Raw genomic sequence first — 23,382 nt, 5'->3', positions numbered from 1 at the left:
CAGGGAACTACAGTCAAAAAGGGTGTTTCCGATGAGATAGTGAAAAGAAGGCCCGGATGTTAACCCAGGTGTGGGCAAACCCAGGCCTGTGGGCTGGATGTGACCCCTTGGGCTCTTTTCTCAGGCCCTCCTCACTGTCCTATTAGCATGTGGATGCGGCAGTGTTTTCATGCTGAGAGGAGGCCCGAGGCAGTCATATGCAGCGTCAGCAACAGCCTCTTACTGGCATTCCTGGCCTGTACCACGGTCTGCACTGTCTGCACTGTCACAGAACTCAGCTACTCCTCACTGGCATGCATGGAGCCAGTGTGGCCCCTTCTTCTGGACCCCCGAACCAGGCAAGCAGACTCATGTAAACCCCTCCCCCATGCCAACTCTCCCCCCAGCCTTCCTTCTCCTGCAGCAGTTACCCTTGTCCCCTCCCAGCACCAACCCTATTTTGCTTTATATTTGCAGGGGTTTCTACTCCCAGGTAAATGTTTTTAAGACTCCAGCCATACTGCATTATCATTCTAGTGTGTATTCCATTCCTTTACGAGTTCTTGTAGAGCGTATTAACTGATTGTTAGGGATGGGGTGAGAGGGTCGCCTTGAGGTGAAATTCAGGAAAGCAAGAAAAGAAAGGATGCAACCCTACCTATCTTTGTCCTTCTTTCCTCTGTAGCAGTAAATCCAAGAGAAAGCGCCAACATTTTAAGAAGCCTTAGCTTTCTTACTTGTTTAATACTCCTTTCCCCACTTGTGCACACGCACAGAATGCTGACTACATGTCTATTGATCCTCTGGATATTTTGAATGCAGATCTGCCTCCCAGTTTTGCTAATCCTTTTGAAGTGAATTGACTTGGTGCTGAACCCACCATATATTTATTGGCTCTGAGGCACTTTCAGGCCCCAAAGAATCTATATTTGTGCCTGGTTGCTTTTTAACTAACACACTACACAAGGCATAATCCTTAACTATCTTATACACTCCAGTAATCCAAATGAAAGAGAACAGTGCCACTTTTTATCAACCGTCTCCTTGTCAGAAGTGGGTGCCTTTTCTCTCTCATAAACTCAGTGGCTGTTTAACTTTAAAACTCAATATCCTAGGTGAGAGCCAAATATAACAATACTTCCAAAATGATGAGGAAAAACTAAGCTAGGTCATTTGATGTCATCAAGATGAACCTGCTTGATCAAGCTACTTGTCTATATTAATCAATCCTGACTTGTTCAAGGGATCAGGCTCTCTCCATATAAATGTGTGTGTATGTGTATACATAAGTACAGGCATACCTCAGTTTTAAGAAGCCTATGACAGTGAAAGCTCATTTTACAAAGTATTTTTGTAAATACTTCCCTTCATCATCCTCTGTCTATCAAATATTTATTACTATCATTGACATGTTGTGGACAGTGTCAAATTTTGGCAGTGAGATGTTCTGCTGCTGGAACTGTTTCCTTTGGTGGAACGAGAAGGAAGGGGTTCTCCTCTCTGTCCACTGAACTGTCCAGATTTTCAGGTGATTTTCAGGTGATATGGAAATCTTCAGGGAAAAGGGGAGAGAATTTCAGTCAGTGTAGATTCCATGATATTGAACATAGAGGCCTCACATCTGCAAGATACACCCACAGAGAATCCCTACTAGGGTATGATCTTCCCGATCAGCACCCTGCTGCTTTATGCCTTATCCTCCCACTTTTTAATCTTTTGTTCTGTAAATACTCTGCTTGTGCATCAAAATTGAATAGGATTAGGATGCATCTGTCCTGTGTAGGATTTTGAAGGCTATCCAGCAGTTGTAAGACGTACCTGCAAACCAGTATCATACACTGATATGGTTTGTGGATTCTTTATGTACATTCATAAGTGTACCTTGACTGCATTACTCATGTATAGCATCATACAGTATAGAATAAATATTTACATTCAGAAGAGAATCCAGGCATCTTTTGTAGTCCAAGTAGCTGCTGGGTCAGAATACTCAGCCTGTTGTTGTTATTGTGTTGAAATTAGTGGATGCCATTTATTTTCACTAAAAGAGTGCCTCTTTTTTGTCTATTTATTTTATATTTAACAGGTCAACATGGTGATTGGCATTCTGGTATTTAATAAACTTGTTTCCAGAGATGGAATCCTAGATAAAAAACTCAAACACCGAGCGGGGTAAGCAGAAGTTGGGATTCTCCCCCAGGCCTACAGAAGATCTATTACTTATTTTCAATTTTCACAGTGTCTCTGTATATTATCTTCACCAAATATGGATTTATTTGATTGCATTGTGAAACTTTTGTCTTAGTTTAATAATCTAACTGATTTTATTCATCTTGAAAGCTGCCATCACATTACCCTGAGGGAATGTGACTGAGCAACAGTGATATAATAAAACACAAGTACAGTGGTATTAAATATAGTTCTATTAAGCCATTCAGAAGTCTAAGTAATGATTCAACACATCAAACTCTTTGATTTATGGAGATCCAGAAAGATTTGGTGTGGATGGACATTAAGAGTTTCATGTAATGTTGATAGCTTAAGAATATTAAGTAGGTCTGGTTGTGTGTGTACAAATAAGACTGCAAGATATCACTTTATAACCCAGCAGGCAGCATATCTCTGGAAGATTGAAAGGAATGTAGTCCTTACTACTGTTTTCTGTAGTCTGTGATCACAAGGCAAGCAGGAGAAATTTGCTCTTTTCTTTGGCCCCATCTCCACTGACCATTTAATGCCGTTCAAAGCTGTCTTCAAGCTTTGGTGGCCAGACAACAAACTCCCATAGAATTGTGGAGGAAAATGTCCACCAGTACTTTGGTCATATTGTGAAAAGCAGTGATTCATAGAAAATATGATAATTTTTGGTAAAGTGTAGAGCAGTGGGAAAGGAAGGATAGACTCAGATAGACAGACTCAATTAAGGAAGTTGTGGGCCTGTGTCTGCAATGCCTGAGCAAGGCTGTTGAAAATAAAGTGACTTGGAGGTTGCTTATTCATAGGATTGCTATACGTTGAAGCTGACTTGAAGGCAGTTAACGACAACAAAAAGTTTTAGCTCTGAGTTTGGTTTCTGTCCTGGAGATCTGGATGAGCAGTCAAGTACTCCATCACTCTTCTACCAGCTATATTGATCCACATGAAATTGCTTTCTTTCACCAACTTGTAATTCCTTGTGCCGCGTGGCTACTAGGCCATTTCACAGATGAGTATGGATTCCATTGGTTCTCCAATTCAGAAATGGCCATTTGAGTTGACACTTGTAAGGCAACTTTGCCAATTCCATGTTGTAGAACTGGTCCAAAGCTGCCCTGTGTGTTTTCATTCAGTGCCACTGGTTGGGGCATTAAACACTCATAAGCCTTGGAATATTTACTTTTTCTCAGCCATCTTCTACTCAGAGTCTGAGAAACAAACCAATTGTTTGGAACCATGTTATCTAGAGTAAGAATAAGTTATTTTCATATGAAAAAATCCTTTTTGGGGAAGACACCAGTCTTTTGCTGCACTTACTGTAAACCCAAATACATAACATGGTTCCAAAGAATTAGTTAGAATATGTAGTCTATACAAAGCTGCTCAAAACTGAGCCCCATTTTATTCTATGAGGTGTAACACGAGACATTTAATTTGCAACAACCCTTCTCTGGGGAAAAAAACACAGAACATTATTATGTTGATTTTAGTATTTTTATCAGCTCTGGTTTTTTTTAAAAAAAAGTCTTGATGTTGTTATCTGCAGGATTATGTCAGAGATGGCCATCTTGATGAAAAAGGGGGATTTCCCTTTCCCCCAGCAATTTATTTTATCTCACTTGAGATTTATAAATTTGATTTATTATATTTAACTGTGGAATTAATTATTCCCATGAAATAGATCTTATTATTTAAATAATATATTATTATATTATACAGTGGGAAATGTGTAATATGCATTAGCAAGCAGGAATTAAGATATTTCTCCTAGGATAGTTGGTCATCCAAATACTTGTACTGTTACACTAGGTAGAAAGAGCTGTGTGCTTCTGTTCAAACGTTCAGTTTCTAAATTCTTGACCTTGTGCTTTTGCCATAAGACTCATAATAATAATAATAATAATAATAATAATAATAATAATAATACCTTTATTTTTATACTCCGCCACCATCTCCCAGAAGGGACTTGGGCGACTTACAAGGGACAAGCCCGAAAATACAGATTAAAACACACATAATAAAATAAAAATAAATTAAAATCTACAACAAGCATCAGAAAAACATTACAATCAGAGTACACATTTTAATAACAGTATCATGGCCGGAAGATTAAGTGCTGAGTGCATAGGGATCAGGGAATATGCAATCATTCCTAGATAGATCCAAGAGAAAGTGCAAGATTCGCTTCAAATTCAGTTAAGGTCACAGGTGGTAGGGTAACGTCCATTAGGCATTTACAGTAACAGGATTACAGGTGGGAGGGCCAAATAAAGTGCAAAGAGCTATGGCAAGATCGATCCAATTCTCTAGTGTACTGCCTAATCAAATGCACAATGGAACATCCAGGTTTTTAAGTCCTTTCGGAAAATGGATAGGGTAGGTGCTTGGGTTCTGATCTCCTTAGGTAGAGAGTTCCAGAACCAAGGGGCTACCACAAAGAAGGCCCTCTCCCTCTTTCCCACCAGCCGTATTTGAGATGGCGGTGAAGCAAGAGCAGAGCCTCCCACAAAGTGTTAGCATTTCCAAAACTATCAACCCAATTAGTGGAGCCCTATTAATGTTAATGCTCTGGATTACATTTCTCAGAATTCGCCACCCAGCCGATATGGCCAGTCTTTACTTTTAACATGTACTTTAAAAAAGAGTCTTAGGCAGTTTGGGACATACTGGGTCTCATAAACAGATCGGGAAAGAAATCAGTTTTTCTGCTTAAGTACATGAGCCCCCATTTGATTGTTTAAAAAATAGTTACTTTTGTCCGTTAGGAAAAAAAACCCTCTTCCATTCTGCTTTATCATTGGACAACATAGGAATTGTAAGGATAGGTAGAAGACAGCAAATAGTGAAGCAGTGAATTTACTATAATATACACAGGAGAAATCAGTTACTAGATGCTGTGATGTGCTCTCCAGTGAAAAATGTGTGTGTGTGTGTGTGTTAATCTTAATGCTTGTGTACTGTGTTTTATTAAAAATGAGATTCAATGTGTAATTTTCTAGTTTGAAATAATATTTTCATTGAATTCCATACATTTCCAACCCTCTATCCAGACCTAACATAAATTCAGAGGAAACCAAGAAGCAGATTACTCAATATTGCATCAGACCTCCTGCAGCCACTTCCATAATATTGTTGGCACAGTGACTAAACCAACTTGACAAGTCAGGATTTTCCATCTTCGTTTCTTGATTCAATTTGAAATGTGTTGCCCATTCTACCAATCTACCTTATTTTTGAAATGACCATGGGCACGTGGATTTTCTAAATGGTCTGAATAGAGGAATTTCACTTCATATGTCTTACACTCGCACGTGCTTGTTTACATCTGTGTTATCAATTGACATTAATCTCTGAACAATGGGGGACTTTAAAAGAAATTAAATTGACAAATTGCATGAAATGAAGCCTTGGTCCTCCAAATAATATTAATTCTTTTTAAAAAGATAAATAAATGTTAAACAAACAATGTATGATAAAAACAGAGCTTGATGATAAGTTAGAGCATTTCATCCTGAATAAGTCTACTTGCTATTTTATTTTCTTGCATGACGTCATATTTAAAAAGCTAAATTTCAGTAGCGACTTTTTTTGGTGACAACAATTCAATATTTTGTTCTTTTTTGTGGGTGTTCTGTTTGTTTGCAGTCAGATGAGTGAGCCTCATAGCGGTTTGACGCTCAAATGTGCCAAGTGTGGAGTAGTTTCAACAACAGCTTTGTCAGCCACCACCGCCAGTAATGCCATGTTAGTCCTAATCATTTACATCTTCTTGTTACAAATCTTATACAGTGCATGTGAAAAAAAACTCTATACAGTGATGAAAAATAATGACGACTTATACCAAAAAGAGTTAATTTTTAAAAAGAAAAGAAAAAAGAAATGGCAACCACACCTTTTAATTCAATTTGTTGTTAATGTTTAGAAAATAAACAATCCATTTGTATTTATTTATATATCTTTATATTTGTCATTGGTTTTCACATTAACTAACAAGTTGCCATCTTTAAATAAGATTTCTATAGATATATCTATGTAAAGATAAGGTTGTATTTGTCAACTGATGGCCCTACAACATGGTTGTTGCTCTTTTCTTTCTTTTTTCTCTGTCCTTGTCTAGGGCATCCCTTTGGAGTTCCTGTGTTGTGTTACCTCTCCTAGCTCTCACTTGGATGTCTGCAGTTCTGGCAATGACCGACAAGCGATCGATATTATTTCAGATACTCTTTGCTGTATTTGATTCATTGCAGGGTTTTGTCATTGTCATGGTCCACTGCATTCTCCGAAGAGAGGTAAGAAACTGTTTCTGTGAATTGTTACATCCAATTGTTAGTTCTCAAGAAGCTTGGTTAGTCAACACTTACACAAGTTCCATGGAATTTACATAAGGGTTGACTTAACAAGCTCCCCTTGAGACTAACAACTGGGAACAATGTTGTTTTTTTATAACTCATGAAATTATATAGCAATGCAGGATACTCAAAATTTAGAATTTAGGCATCTTTTCAGGGGCATAAATCCTGGGTTGATAAGTTTTTATGTAGCAAATGGGAAGTCTTCTGAACTTATGTTTTTTCCTTAAGCTGCAACGAGAACAGTATTTTCTTCTTTTGGTCTATCCTAGAAAATGTGCGCACTTTTGCTAGCGACTTCTGTATACATATATAGAACACATACTGCTACAAAATATACATATTGTCTTATTCCATGAACTTGTAGCAATAATAAAATAATAATAACTTTATTTTTGTATCCCGCCACCATTTCCCTGAATGGACTCAGGGCAGCTCACTTGGGGACAAGCCATGGCATATAATAATGGCATATAGTGTGATCAATCAGTCTACTCTGTTGTGGTCATTATGTTGATTAGGCTTAGCTTTATAAAGGGAAAAGACAATAGACTTGTGCAGCTATGGGAGTTTGAAGAAAAATGTGATTTGTGCAAAATGGGGAAAATGGCATTTTGAAGAGGTTTGAAAACACTCAAAGAGGTGACTTATTGTGTATTGGCTGTTGACTGATGAAGACTTTGTGACAGCTTTATTGTTATGTGATATAAGGTCATTGTGGTGAATTTATCACTGAGTTTTCTTGGTATAAAGCAAGTCTAAAACCTACTTGTACAGTTGTAGGTGTGGGATAGAATGTAATAAGATCCAGAAAGATGAATATTATGACCTTGTCCTACATTTTCAAAGAACTGAGTGAGGTGATCCAGGTCTTTCAGGTCTTCACAGTCTTCATTTAGTGTTGATAATAAAATAGCTCTTGCACATCAACAAGTCTTGAGGCACAGTGTGCCCTGATGTGCTGTGCAATCTGTCCCAATATGCAGCATGCCCTATTGCATCAGGACATATTGTACATTGGAACACATTACGTATTGGGATGACTGCACAAGGACTGTTCTGCTGCCTCCATTTCTGCAATAATCCTGAAGACCTAGCAACATCTCTGCTCCCCTTCTGAGAATACAAACATTGAATGACTTTGCAGTTCTCTTTTATGTGATTGTAAATCATTTTACAGTTATCTAAGTACCTAACAGGATGTCAGCTTAAATTCATTTACCTAGGAATAAATATCATTGAACTCAATGAGGCTTGTTTCTAAGTAGATATCTAAAGCTAGCATGCAGCAGGTAAATTGAGACCTTCTAGAAGATCTTGGGGTGGTTTGATAAGACTTCTTGACATACAGTAGTTTAAAATCAAAACAACCAAAAGCCTTCCTTTGTTCCACACATTAATCTGCTATAGCAAAGAAAGCTCTGGGAGAAGCCAAGTGTCACTCTTTGTAAGAGAAAGTCTGGTGCTGAAAACAAATCCTGGCACGCTAGTGCTTCTTACTGTGGGAAAGCCCAACCAGACCAACCCCTTGGGACAGAATTCTGCGTCTGACTGTATCTCTCCTGTCAGAGCCTCAGGTGAGGCAGCTTTGCTTCTTGTTCACCTTTCGCATACTGGGAAGGCAGCAAAGACATATAGTAGAACCAACCTGAAGCTAGAACAAGTGATTCAAAGCATCCAGCAAGGATAGTACCAGCTGCACAGTTGGAGAAAGGACTGCTGAGGTACATATTTTACCAATGAATGGCTGCCAGAGGGTAACCTTGGAACCAAGGTGCCCTAGAAAAGGTTACTTTTCTTATCTCGTATGGTAGGAACTTGATCAAGCAAGCCCTCTCAAACCACTTCAGCAGCCCTCCCCTGGAAGCCATTCACCTGAGAAATAAGTGACTTGGATCAATCAGCTCTACCACCACCTCTTCTTCCCTGCTTATGTCTGGAAAAAACTGCAACCAATTCCAGAACAGGCTGTTGCTTTAGTGCTTTGTACAAGCAGGAATCTGGCTATAGCATCTAGGGTAGGCGGCTGTGCTCAAAATGTTAGATATTTTAAAGTTACAACCATTAAACATGCTTCTAGTCTATTTACAACATTGCAAAAAACACTCCATCTTCTCGAATTCCTTGACTGACATTCTTTATTGCTTTCTTTTCTTTATCTTACCTGAATATTCTTATTAGAGTATCTAAGAATCCATTTAAATTATTCACTTCTCATGTAATTCACGTGATATCACATGATACGTTGCCCCAAATTTCTACTTTGGTTCCGCATCTTTTGCCACATTCAGGTCAAACCTGAAAGTGAAATTTGTTTCTGGCTCTGTCTGACCTACATTTTTCTGAAGCCTGTCATTCCTATGACCACAGCCAACATAACCAATTATAAAAGACGATGGGAGTTCTAGTCCAAAAATATTTGGAGCACTAAACATTTGTCTTCGGTATATTAAAGTATGATTTTTCCCATTACATGTGGATGCTGCATGTAGGGAAATTGAAAACAGGAGGAGGGGAGAGGTAGTGAGATTGAGGGAGAGATGGCATATATGAACACAGCCTACTCTAAACCTAATTCAAACAATGTCAAACTCTGAAGATTGATGATGAAAGGAGGAGCACTCATTTACTTTCGCCTATTTTTTCTGTCATTAATGATTGGGGTGTGTATTTTTCATTTGATCTTTTGCTAGTCTCTTAATCTACAGTCTCCTTCATATCAGAATCGCAAGGAATAAACCAAACATACACACACACACACATAGATAGATAGATACACGTGAGGAGAGAGGGCAACTTGTGAGTGCTTTGAATTGGCTACTGTTGCTAAGGAAACCACTTCCTTGGTACCCGCACGTTCAGCACATCTGTCTCTCTTGCTCTGTCTGGCTCCAAGACAATCTTGCCGCTTCATGCCAGGCAGGGGGAGGGAGATGCAAGGAGATGCTTTAAAGGAATGTAATATCATCCGTGCTTGAATATAGCAATATGAAGAAAGCAAAGGGAAGGCAAGGGAGTATTTAAGATGTTCCAGCATCCCATTGTTCTAGAGAGGGAGCTCAGATCGCAAAGAGCTCTCTCCCTCCCTCCTTCGCTCTCCTTCGCGCCTCCTTTTCACTCTCTCACTCAGCATTCCCACATGATACTAAGCCATGCTTTTGTGCACCTGTGGGAAACATTTACCAGGTGGACAATTGTTTTCTTGGTCTTCTTAGCCTCTGGGTGAAAGCCAGCAAACAAAGACCAAAATGCCAATATTTCCCTTCTTCCCATCCCCATAGATAGCATTTATTTATTTCAGTATTTTTTGTAGTTTGCAGATATAGTTATCTTTCCACATTTACTGAAGTTAGGAGCATAGGAAAGTGGTAAAACTATAAAGAAAAAAGCACACTATTTTCTTACCTGAGTAAATACCTCTGTTAGAATCTTTAGACTCTTCAATTCAACTCTGTGGTCAATTTCTGTTGGAGGTTAGCCATAATGCTATGCTAGAGGACCTACAAATGCCCATGAAAGTGGAACAAACTGCAAATAAAGAAATACATTTATGTTACCTGAGTATACATTTCTATAGGATTCTTTAAATCAGAGGCTCACAATCTTTTTCTGCCACTGAGCTCTTTTTGAAACAAGAGTTTATTGTGGAGCACCAAGAAATCTTTATTATATTATATTATATTATATTATATTATATTATACATATTGTGTGTGCATATATATCACAGACATGGGCAAACTGTTTAAAACATCATTTCTTTAAAAAAATTGACAGATGGGCTGGGCCAAGCCAGTGGCAGATGAATGAGAAGTGTTTATGTGAACTAATTTAAAAAACATAGACAAATTCCTATGCATATTGCACATATACCATTTGTAGTGCCTAAAAGGGAAAGGAAAGGAAAGAAAGAATGATACAATATTTAAAATTAAGAACAAATTTAACCTACCCCCCGCCATGCTGGAAAAGCACAATTAAAGCACCCCAAACAGATGACCACCCAGTCTTTGTAGTAGTAGTAGTAGTAATTGCCGTCATCATTATCGCCATCATCATAGCAGAAACCCCAGAGGCAATCCAGTTCAACTCCTTTCTACATTCAGGAAAAGCACTATCAAAGCACTCTGAGTGGTGGGAGAGAAATAGGGTTTTGGAAGGAAACAAAGTAGTGGGGGAGGAGGATCTGGGTGGTGATAAAGGTAAGGAAAAACAGCTTTGGGAGGTGAGGGAGGTGGGGGAAGAGAAGGAAAGAGGAGGGAACACTTGGAGGGGGGAAGGGAAAGCATGGAGCCCCTCAGTATGCTTCACAGAGCCCCAAGGGCTCTGTGGAGCACACTTTAAGATCAACTGCTCTAGATTATCCAGTATGACTCTGTAGTTAACATCTTCTGGAATTATGTAGGAAGATATAGACATTTTTAGAGAGGCATTTCTTGTTGGAATCTCTAGATCTGGTAGATATTGACCACAGAATCAAGCTGGGAGACCCAAAGAGTCTTAGCAAGTATATAGTGAATAATGTAATCTCCAAAAGTGAAACCTGTAAATGTCAAGGGCCTACTGTCCCATTGAGCCCTTTGCTACCTTTGAACAGCCAGGTGGTCTCAGTATCTAGGAGTTTCTTTTACCAGCTTAGAATTGTTCACTCATTGCCATTTTTTTCTAGAGAAGATAAGCCTGGCTACTTTTTGCCACATCTCAGCAGCCTCCAGATTAGACAGATGTGATTGTGACTATCTCTGAAAAAAAAAGTCTGAAAATTAATTTCTTCAAAATACAGTCACAAGGGATTCGCAGGATAAAGATGTATATGGGTAGTATTACTCTGAAACTGCGTATTACTCTGTACAGGCTATTTGACTCAAGCCATGCATACTTACCTGGACACTGAGAAAAACATCAGTATTGATGACAAATACACTTGATCCTGTATTTGTTTTAAAAAAAATCACACTTCCATAGTTGAAGGTGACATTTCAGAATTTAGGAAAATTACTCAAAAACAAATTGAAATCAAGTCCCTGCCCCCTTTATGGAAAGGCAAATAGATACGGTTACTTTCAGGACAAAAAAAAGTACATATATTACCTGCCTTCCTTATATGTGATAAGGACAAGGTTCTGCTCTCAAAAGAAGAAGGGAAAACTCTATTCACAATTACAAGATGCATTTCACAGGTATTAAGATCCAAACTTTTGTAAGTAACTCACTCCAAGCCCTGGGACTCAATAGACAATTTGATTTCTTCTGAATCAATCTCCTTTACAATTTGAGCACATTCATTATTTTAATTTTTTTATCAACTAAAAAGAAAATTTCACGCATCTTTAGAGGCCCCCTTTTGTGTCCATTGCCATAAAGAATTGGGATTTCTTAGCTGTGGAATAAGAGGTGGAGCATACCTTTTTAAGAAATGCTTTATTAGCTTTGTGCCATGCATTCCTTGGTTCAGAAGGTAGGGTTTATATATATATATATATATATATTTAATCTGTGGTGACTTCTTTTTCTGTCTCTTTATTTTTAGTGAGGAGGTTTTGCTGTGCTACAATTTGTTCCAAAATCTCTTTCGGTAGAATTTGTTCTAAGCAGCACTGTTGTTTTGGAGTGAAGGTTGAGTCACTTTGTGAGTCTTGAAAGCATAGGAATCTGCCTTATACCAGCCTAGACAATTTGTCTCTGGCTCAGTATTGTCTCTCTGAAATCTCTGTCAGAAGGCATTTTCCCATCGTTTGTTTTTCCAATGCTTTTAAGTGGAAGTTCCAAGTACCCAACATGGAACTTGCCAGAAAGTGATGCACCCTCCCACTGAACTTGATCGCCTTTCTAGTCCTTTTAAGATGGAAAGGCAAGGTATAAATAGTTCAGCATATTAAATAAGTTTCAACTTGTCTCAGCACAAATGCTTCCACACAATATATTTAAAAGGCTATGTGTACACAGGGAGTAGCACTCAAGAAAAAGGGAAGGGAATGTTTTCTCAAGGTATACCCAACTCATAATGCGAGACTGAAACATTGATTGATTAATGATGATACTTGGAATTGGGGAAAATAATTCATTCTTAAATTTGGGAGAACAGACTTTAATATGGTGTGATATAGCTAATGAAATTGTTAGGTTAGAAAAAAAAGAAACTATGGGATTTCCAGAGACTTGTATGTTTTTTGTCCCCCTTTATTATTAGCTCTGTGAAACTATCTGTTTTTGCAGTTTTAAGTTGCTTTCTCGAACCTAGAATTTTTCAGATGTATTGTATTATAAATACTGCAATTGGATTGATTGCTGGCGATGGGGTAATTTGTAGTATAGTGCATTTGGAAGCTACCAGCTTTAAGAAGGCTGTCCTAAAGCATGGGATCTAATAACAACTCCTTTGTTCCCACAGTTTCATTGCCTGCTGGTCCATTTACAGGCACAATTCAAAAGGCTGTTTGTGACTCTTAAAGTCCTACATGGTTTGGGTCCAGATTGTTTGAAGGACCATATCTCCCTTTAGAACCCTTAGATCAGGGGTCCCCAAACTTTTAAAGCAGAGGGCCAGTTCACTGTCCCTCAGACTGTTGGGTGGCCGGACTATATTTTGAGAAAAACTGGACGAATTCCTGTGCATTCTGCAGATATATTATTTGTACTGCAAAAAAAATTATGAAAGAACAATACAGCATTCCAAATGATGAACAATTTTAATCAACATAAACTTACCAGTATTTCAGTGGGAATGGTGGACCTGCTTTTGGCTGGTCAAGTTAATTCAGGTTGTTGTTGTTGTTGCTGCTGCTGCTGCTGTGTGACCTGAAGTTGTTTCAGACTTAGGGTGACCCTAAGTCTAAAGTTTAGACCAGGGGCCGAGTAAATGACCTTGGAAGGCCAACCCCTGCCTTAGATCATCAAAAGATTCTCTATATCCTCGGGCTCATTTGGTGGGGACGAGAGAGAGCCATTTCTGGGTGGCTGCTCCCAAACATTGAAAATCCCATCTTAGAAAAGCCAGGATGACCCCTGCCTTGCTTTCTTTCCATCTTCAGGATAAACCATTTTTGTGCCACCAGCCTTTTATAAACTGACACGGTTAGGTTTGAAAAGCTTGTTTTAAAGGCTCTTAAAGCTGCCTCCCTCCCCCACCCCTCTGTGGATATATATGTGTGTGTACACAGAGACACATACATTGCTGCTTTTTAATTCTTTTAATATTTAATGATTTAAATTATACATTATTTGGGTTTTTAAAATCTTATATTTTTATTTTCCTTTTGAATTGTTTTAACTTGCATTGTTTTGAATATATTGTTAGCTCTAGTTAGTCTTGTTATCAGGAGAAAGACAGCACATAAATTAATAAAACAAGAATAATAGCTTCTTCAATTAAGTGTTGTTAATACTACTGTATATCCCACTTCTTTCGGTCTTCCCTCCACACATTCAAATACTGCATATTTTATGTTTGAATTGAAAAATGGAGAAATGGAATAGACTATCCTTTCCAATTGGAGAGCAGTGATTCACCACAATACTAAAGTGTACCCACAAGTGGCTGCAAAGTGATTTTCAGTTAGTGAATAGAGAATAATTTGAAATATTTTGAGAATCTCTGAGGTATGCAGAACCTTTTCTCTGCAGTAATGAACCCTTAAAGCCAGGAAGCACGAGCTGCTATGTATAATGCTGTTCCATGGAATAGCTGGAACCTCAAGTTCAATTCTTTCCACTCCATTTTCTAGTGATCTAAATTCTCCCTCCTCTTGAGATCACCACCTACACTGTGTACCAAAGCTGTCTTAAATTAAACTAGTTATTTCCAAGCCCTGGTAATGGGTGCTGTAAACCTACAAATTAAAATGTTATGTTTTCTCAGCTGAAGGGGGTAGCTGATCGAGACATACTGTATATACTCGCATACAAATCAATCTCATGTATAAATCAAGGGCAGGTTTTGGGGGGTTAAAATTAAGAATTTTGATATGACTCATGGATAAATTGAGATTTATTCTGCAAGGAAGGGAAAGAGCCAGTAGAGAGAAAGGAGCCGGTTGGTGCTTCCTTTTATGTTCTCCCAGGACAGACTTAAATTCTTGCCTTTTGCCATTCAACTCAGTTATGGTTCCTTTTTAATAAGAGTAGAGGAGTGCTACTTACACTGAACCATTGATAAGTCAACCCAATTTGGGGAGGGACAATTTTTTGACTAAAATTTCTAGACTTACACATGAATATATACAATTAGTACAATGTAATAAATTCATTTCAGTCTCTGCATTCATCATAGAGAGGACCTTAGTTATTCTGGATATTTGGTTTTTAAGACATCGTGTGTTCACTGCTTAATATCTGAAAGCAAAAACAACAGCAAATGAGATAACTCACAATGGACGCCTTTTCATGACACCCAGAATTTATGGTGTTTTAGGATGATGTGCCCAATGTATAAAACACCTCACTCTGCTTATGCTTAGTAATAGGATTAGTTCAGACTGTCAGAAACCTTCTACTTTTCTTCAAATGAGATGGAATAAGTGTATTTGTGAGACAGAGTACTACACAAATGTGCCACGGGGGACTTGTGCAGGGTGGCAAAGTGAAGGCCGTTGCCCTGTCAAAATGAGATTTCTGACTCCAGTCAAATGTCTGTCTCCAAATTTCTAGCATTGCAATAGCTCCAAACTTCAGCTGAACATGCAGAAAGACAGTTTAGCTACCAAGAGAAATGTTGCAGTCAGAGCTTCCTAGGGAATGGAAACACAGCAAATATGAATTCTAGCTGTGAACATTGTTCAGTGTCTCCATCTCTGTAGTGCTATCAATTTGGGATTGAAGGAAAATTACTTTTGGAAGTGTAAATTCCCTTTTGGAGAAAGGCAAAATCCCTCCTCTCCCACTTCTGCATCTAGCACCATCTGCCTTGAATAGACCATATTTTGGGGGAACGAATCCCAATATCAGTGTTGGTACACTAGTTGCACATTCAGTTTCTGTAGAAATGTCTAAATTTAAGATTCTCAAAACCATTTGCTTTATCCTTGGTGCATATGAAAAACAGCTCTTCATTACAGATTGACTAGGCTTGTCAGCTAATTACACTGAGATGATAAACCATCTGTCTTTTAATCAATTAAATCAGTAACATTTAGATGTGTTTGCCAATTATGAAAATTTCAAGATAGGTACCCTTTTAGAATATAATAAATGATACTGGTGTATTCTTAAATTCAAATTCTTCTAGATAACTGGGAGGAAGAACATTTACTCTCAGTTTAATACTTGTGGACAAATTTCAGCATATAGTCAATGTATAGTGAAATCCTGTGAATGTCTGGTTAGAAAGAAGCTCTGCTGAGGCATGTAAGTATAGGATTTCAACTTAAAACCAGTCGCCCTTATGATGATGGTATTGGGAAAATAACAAAATATAGCACTGGGTATAAAAAAAATATTGTTCAGTATTTGTTCATTTGAGAACACAGTGCTCAGATTGCTTTTGGCAGCCGTATTTCTTATAGGACTACCATAGAGCTGTTGTGTTCCTCTGTTATTGACTACAGTTGTGCCATTGCTGTGGTACTCTGTTTTTTGTTAGGCTATAGACCCCAGTTCATTTATATGGAAATTAGCCCCTGGATATCTTCTTGATAATTTTCCAAGTGGTCTTAAATATAACATTTATTAAGGCTGAGTGCATTTATTCTTCTCTAGGAGTTGTTTAAAAAAGCCATTTTGGATGGCTTATACAAATCAGATTGTGATGTAATCCTATAATCATTTACCTGGAAGTAAACCCTGTTGAGTTCAATTAGACTTAAATCTGAGTAATCACATATAGAACTGTCCGATATAATTGTGATACCATCTCATTTGCAGTAATTCATTCCACTACATTAGCACAAATAGTGTTATATATGCTGACTCTATACAATACCTTATTTAAATGGAAAAAAATAAAGATGACTCAAGTATTGTCGTTATTTCATTTTTAATCTTCATATTTAGAGATATAGATACAGATATGCTGAAAGCTTCTTCTTGCTTTTCAGGTTCAAGATGCATTTAGATGCCGTTTAAGAAACTGCCAAGACCCAATCAATGCAGATTCTTCAAGTTCATTTCCAAATGGACATGCACAGATCATGGTTAGTATTTATTTTATCCTTCTTTGGGAGTTCTGGATGCACACCCAAACCCACATAATAACCATAGCAAGTATGTACAGTTTTAAGTAAAAGTGGGGTGAAAAGTCAAAATATAAGTTTATCATTTGGCGGTGGAAGTGTGTGCGATGTGTGCAGTGGTGGCTGATTGTTCTGATGCCTCATTGGAGTGATGAATCTGCTCCAGCTTTGTGCATCAACTTTAAAAGGACTCAAAGTGTTCAGGCTGGTTCCTAAGATAGGTTCAGCACCTTGAAGTTCTCATTTAAATATCAATTAAGAGCCATCCTATACTGCCATACAATGCAATATAGAGTTTCCAAACTTCAAAAGAAAACCAGAAAATTTACTTTGGAAAAATCAGCTTTAAAACATTGTGCAGAAGCCTCCAACTAGCCAGGGCCATCCTTAAGTGTTTTACTACCCAACAAGAAAGATTAAATGTAATCTTCCAACTTATTGTACAGAAACCAACTTTCTAGTGCTATCTAACTAGCTGCCAAGCTCTAGGCCCAGAATCTGTTATCTATGGTGCATCTTTGTGTTACCATTCAGTTCTTGAATTTCAAGGAAAGCTCCAAGTTTTATGGGATTTTATGTCTGCTAACTCTTCAGTATCCCTGGATAGATTTAGCCTGATGATGATGATTGCTTTTTTTAGTTGGGCTCATAGTATGAATGAATGATCTAGAGCACAAGGGAATAATTCTTAGCTCTTGAAAGTATGCAGTCAAATGCAAAATCCACGGGCTTTTAAAGTATTAAAATTTAATTTGGGGTGAAGAAATAAGGCAAATAGGTGAAACACATACAAAAACTTTACTTCCTTCATAGCTTCTACTAGATAGACTTAAAGAGAATGTATGAAACATACTTCTGTGATGTATGGGTGATCCAGGCTCCCTTTTCCCATAAATAAATGTACTGTTATGATTCCACTTCAACTGGTGGTGCAATGGGTTAAACCTTTGTGCTGGCAGGACTGCTGATATGACAGGTCAGCAGTTCGAATCCGGGGAGAGTGGGTTGAGCTCCCTCTGTCAGCACAAGCTCCCCATGCAGGGACATGGGAGAAGCCTCCCACAAGGATGGTAAAACATGAAACATCTGGGCGTCTCCTGCGCAGTGTCTTTGCAGACAACCAATTCTCTCACACCAGAAGTGATTTGCAGTTTCTCAAGTCGCAACTGACATGAAAAGAAAACTTCAACTGCTAGGGTTTCAGCCAATGAAATCCTGGGATTTGCATTTCAAAGAGGAGCATTTCAACCAGAAAGGTTCAGTTCCTCACCAAACTACAAGCCTTGGGATTCTACAGAACGTTGTCAAGTAGTTACAATAAAATTGTATTGGAATAATTGTGTAACATGCAGGTTGTTCTGTTGAGGACATAGGTGGCAAAATTAGCTAGAAATTGCACAGGTCCCAGACCCATTCTTGTCCTCCTGCCTTTAAGGATGGAGGTTGATGGGGGAGTAACACCAGACAAAGCAAGCACGCTTGAGATCACAAGTGGGCTAAGCACATAATAAAGGGAAAGATGGGCAATTAAGGCCTTTCCAACTGAAGGGAATGGGAGTAAAAGGAATGATAACACAGAAGCAATTTCTTCTTTACTTCACAACGATAAGATCTATCAAAGAGAATTACAGTTTGTGTATATGAATGATGTAATAGACAAGACAGCTCAACTCTCTGAAAAGGAACAGCCAAGTTATTTAGCCTAAAGAAGGTAGGATTTTTAAAGTGCCAGTGAATTTAAAGTCAAGCCAACTCCACACTGACTTTTTTGCAATAGCTTGGAACATTGTAATAAGTATCACGAGGGAGTACCAGAAATGAGTATGCAGATGGTATGTTTTGTATAGATAGTTAGAGGCTTGCAGTAGAGATGAAGCCTTCTGAATCCCAGCAGCTCCCTTAGAATTCTGCACTAATAGTGGGCAAATTGCTCTAACAAGGCTTTGCATAACAACCAATTACTTGTACACATTGTGAATGCACAATGGAACAGTTGAAACTCTTTTGAGTGGGGCCTTCTGAAAAAACAGCACACCACTGAAAATGCTGTCAAAACAGTAGTTTAAAAATGCTTATCTATGTATTTGTGTCTACGTTGTTAAGTTTTTGTTGAATCTCATGTGTGGAAGTTTTGTTAAAGGAAATAATTCTGAATGCAGCAACATTGGCAGGGAGTTGGAATATCCTTATTGCTGTCTTTTGTAGCAGTACAAATTCAGAATTACAGGACTGGGTCACATAATCATACAACTAAATTTTCTTCTGGCACCTTCCAGAACAGCATGACTTTGTTCTACTGAATTCTTTTGCTTGTGCTGAAAATCTGCTTGGTGTTCCCCTGTACTTTGAGTAAACAGATGCCAAAATCCAATGCACTGCTGCCAGAGTAGAAGTCCCACAGGCAATGGTCTTGGCAATATCTTTGCCCAAGCAGTTGTCCAAAGGAGTTTCACAAGAGGTATTGTCGAAGGCTTTCATGTCTGGAATCATTGGGTTGTTGTAGGTTTTTCGGGCTATATGGCCATGTTCTAGAAGCATTATCTCCTTTGTTTTGCTTGCATCTATGGCAGGCACCCTCAGGGTTTGTGAGGTCAGACCTCTGAAGATGCCTGCCATAGATGCAGGCAAAACGTCAGGAGAAAATGCTTCTGGAACATGACCATATAGCCCGCAAAACCTACAACAACCCAGTTTCACTAGAGGTTTTGCAACTGGTTGTGTAAAAAGCTGGGCAAGAGGCTGTGCAAACAGTTGTACCATGAGCACTGTATTGGACATCTCTTTTGTCATTCCAAAATATGCAACCACCAGCATAATGGGCTTTGCATTATAATAAGATTCAGGGCACAGTCATCCATTTCTAAGTGGAGTAAAGCTACCATTTAATAAACCTATTTGTGAAGTTTCATAAATCGATCTTCAGTTTAAGTAAGCATCAACACAAGTTCTCAGCACATGTGTAGGCTATGCACACATTCAGAAACTATCAGCAAATGCAGTTGTAACACCTCTGTGGTTATTACCATGCCATTCTCAGAAATGTACAAAAGATATCATCCATATATTTAAGGATGCATCTACACCAAAGCTCTCCAAACATTTCTTGTTAGTGACAAACCATTTTTAGACATGCATCATTTTGCAACACAGTAATTCAGATTTACTAGCAACCAGAGACTAAATCAACTCTTATAATAAATACAGACACATACATAAATTGTATGAAATGTATTGGGACACAACATATCTCACAAAATGTTTTCATTTCTATATATATTTAAAAATAGAAGATGTATTGATTATTTCACATAGACTCCGGGGTTTCTCGTTACAATCATATGATGCACCTACATACTGCAGCTAAGACACTAACATGTCATGACACACAGTTTGGGAAGCTTTGATATACAATGTAGAATTAACGTACTTTACCTGTTGTGGTTCAATGCAATGGAATCCTGATATCTGTAATTTGATGAGGCACCAGACCTCCTTGGCAAAGAAGACTAAAGACCTTATAAAACTACAACACCCATGATTCCATAACACTGAGCTATGGCAATTAAAATGGTGTCAAATAGCATTAATTTTACAGTGTAGATATAACCCAATTTTTCCTGCATCTTGCTAAGCCTACTTAGTCAGCAGGCTCTACTTTTAAATTTACCAGGAAACCCAGTTAGGTAGATACAAGGACATTTTTCATTCTTTCTTCTGTACAGTATTTCCATTCATCATTATTGATCAACACATAATATATAAATAAATTGCTAATCGTTATTTTGTTCTCTTGGCATCTAAAGTTACTGTTGCTGTTCTACCAGTTACTTCAGTTTTATATTTTGCAATACTATTAATTAAAATATGCCTTTTGTCATTGATCTACAAATGTTTAAAGACCTTCCAGCAATCCCACATTTCAGACATAACATAACAAACACCGGGACACAGTACAATTTATCATTTGATTTCAATAGAAGCAATTGTCCACAAAACATATTACGCTAAATGTCTCTGATTCCAGGCCACAGAATTCAACAAGGACCCAAATCCTTTTTTATAAATCCCCTTTGAAAGGTACCAGTTTAAGTAGTGGTACTCTATTAAGTATACATAAGGCTCTGAATCAGCATAATTGTTGTAATTAAGCTGACAGTGAGAGTTGCCAGAACTGGGAAACATGTGGTTTACCAGATTATTTTAGACACCATCTCCTGCCAGACCTGGTTAGTATGGCTACTGGTCAGTGCAGAAGAGAGTTACACTTCAACAGTATTCAAAAGACCACAGTTTCCCCCACTCTGGGCTATAAAAATGGAAAAATAAGATCTTAGTTAGATATACTTGAGAAAACATCAACTATACATATACATTAAAGACTTTTAAATGCTATTAAAAATCTTTTATAGCAATGGGTTAAACCCTTGTGCCAGCAGGACTGCTGACCAATAGATCAGCAATTCAAATCCAGGGAAAGTGGGTTGAGCTCCCTCTGTCAACTCCAGCTTCCCATGTGGGGACATGAGAGAAGCTTCCCACAAGGATGGTAAAACATCAGACATACAGGTGTCCCCTGGGCAACATCCTTGCAGACAGGCAATTCTCTCATACCAGAAGTGATTTGCAGTTTCTCGAGTCCTTCCTGACATGAAAAAAAATTAAATGTTCCTTCTGTTACTTTGTACAAATGTCTAAAATGTCATTAATGTCAAAACATGTGTGTATTGCTTATATTAGATATTACGAGCAATTAGGAAAGTTACTTTTTTTGGACTGCATCTTCTATCATAATGGCCAGTTATGGTTGTCTTATTTCCCCCAGGCAATAGACCTGTTGGATGAGGGCTTTAAGCAGCTGCAGTCAAGAAGAGTAACATTTCTAAGCTCTGATGAGAAGGAGCAGGCAGTAGCTATGTTTGTCATTCAACATCTAGTTTGACTTTTTTAACTGATGACAGATAATGGTTGTCTTATCTGACTTTTATTTGTTATTGTTACAGACAGATTTTGAAAAAGATGTGGACATTGCCTGTCGGTCAGGTAAGGTGGTCAGATCATTATGTAAATGCAGAAAACGTAGAAGTTCATGTGCTATCATCACTTCAAAGTGTCAAATATGCATTCAGGCACACCTAGCTATTTTACAACATGTGTACTTTTTTTCCAAAAGGATTAAAAAAATCTGAGTTTAGAAAAGTATAATTTTAAATTATTATTTCCAGACTCCCAATAACTATCATCCATTTGACAATGGACCATTGAAGTTTTAATCCCCCCAAAAAGTAATTTTTTAAGTTCTTATTAATACTTGATATCAAAAAAATACATTTTGCTATGGGAAATGGATGTAAGAAAATTCCTGCACTGGTACTAGCAGAACATTCTGAAACCGCATTGAGTCGCCTTATCAGGCTGAAAAATGCGGTATAGAAATGAAGCAAATAAATAAATAAATAAACATTCTGAAGGCTCAGTTGCATGAAATCTTCATGCGCATGGCCAAGCCAGGCCCCTTCTATACTGCCATATAAAATCCAGGTTATCTGCTTTGAACTCGATTTTATGTTTTTGTAGATGCATATAATTCAGTTCAAAGCAGATAATGTGGATTATTTGCTTTGGTAATCTGGATTATATTGCATTGTAGAAGAGGCCCCAATCAGTGTGAGCTCCAAATCATACAAAAAGGAAAGGAGTGATATACCTCAATCTTACTCACAATACCTACCTATATCAGACTTTGGGGGGGGGGGGGCTTCTTGTAAGATACAGTCCAACCAGCAGGCATTACAGTTCCTATATGCAGCTAGACTAGGGCCCCTTCTACACTGCCATATAAAATCCAGATTATCTGCATTGAATTGATAGGGTAGAAGGGGCCTGGGTTCTCATCTACATGGATATTATAACCCAGACTCATCTAGAGTTTATTCCTGGCTGTTCCCATTATGCTTCTCCATTTCTGGTAAGTATCATGGGTGAAACAGGATTTGTTCAGTTTGGCCCCATGATGGGAAAAGTTGGGGTGCTCCAGGGAAGTGTGGACTATGGATTGGGTCTGATACATGCCAGTCTATGGCCCAGATGGTGTACCACTCCATCCCCTCCATGAACCATGCTTGTGTTGGTGCTCTTGCCACTCCCAGGTGGCAGCAGAGCACCAGGTGAATAGAATGTATGGACTGACAATAACTCCCTAATAGTCATGTAAATGTAGTATTCCTTTTTGAAAGATTCATAATTAGAAGCTGAAATATTCAACATGAAAAAGGATAGTTTCAGGCAGACTTTCTAGGTTGAAATTAAGGGATTTAATTTGACTTTTTAAATGAGAGATTTAATAGAATGTGACTGGGTGAAGTGATTTTGACATGTGGCTTAGAAGCAATGTAATGACCAGCTTCCATTTTTTAAAAATGGATTTTCTCCATTTAGTTAAGTACTACGCTGTAAGGAGAGTTTAAATGGTCAAGCCTGCTTCATGCATATCCTTTCTTCTAGGCAAAATACTCTTCTTTAATTGAGAATGGAAAGGCAACTACATATGTCTTAATAGAATAGTAATCTTTATGAATACTTCTGTGTAGTTTATAATTTGTAGTATCTGGGTTTTTATTAATTTTAGCCATTAAAAAAGAACAAAAAAGAACAATTCCTTAAGGATTATTCTTCCTCTCCTTGTGCAAACTCAAAT

General features: G+C 38.0%; 1 protein-coding gene across 5 annotated transcripts in view; it reads left to right on the top strand.

The window, feature by feature from the left end:
• The window catches only part of ADGRB3 (adhesion G protein-coupled receptor B3), a 596,417-nt gene that overhangs the window by 537,380 nt on the left and 35,655 nt on the right, over positions 1-23,382 (top strand). For 4 of the 5 annotated variants that reach the window (XM_060752830.2, XM_060752828.2, XM_060752832.2 and 1 more), the window contains 5 exons: positions 2,066-2,151; positions 5,821-5,919; positions 6,293-6,464; positions 16,554-16,649; positions 21,689-21,728. In XM_060752830.2, the coding sequence (XP_060608813.2) occupies positions 2,066-2,151; positions 5,821-5,919; positions 6,293-6,464; positions 16,554-16,649; positions 21,689-21,728 (493 nt within the window). The remainder of the gene's footprint in view (positions 1-2,065; positions 2,152-5,820; positions 5,920-6,292; positions 6,465-16,553; positions 16,650-21,688; positions 21,729-23,382) is intronic. The other variant, XM_060752829.2, reaches the window with a different exon arrangement.

Source organism: Anolis sagrei, chromosome 1 (assembly GCF_037176765.1).
Source record: "Anolis sagrei isolate rAnoSag1 chromosome 1, rAnoSag1.mat, whole genome shotgun sequence".
In the NCBI taxonomy this organism is placed as follows: Eukaryota; Metazoa; Chordata; class Lepidosauria; order Squamata; family Dactyloidae; genus Anolis; species Anolis sagrei.
This window is presented reverse-complemented; position numbering and strand designations above follow the sequence as displayed.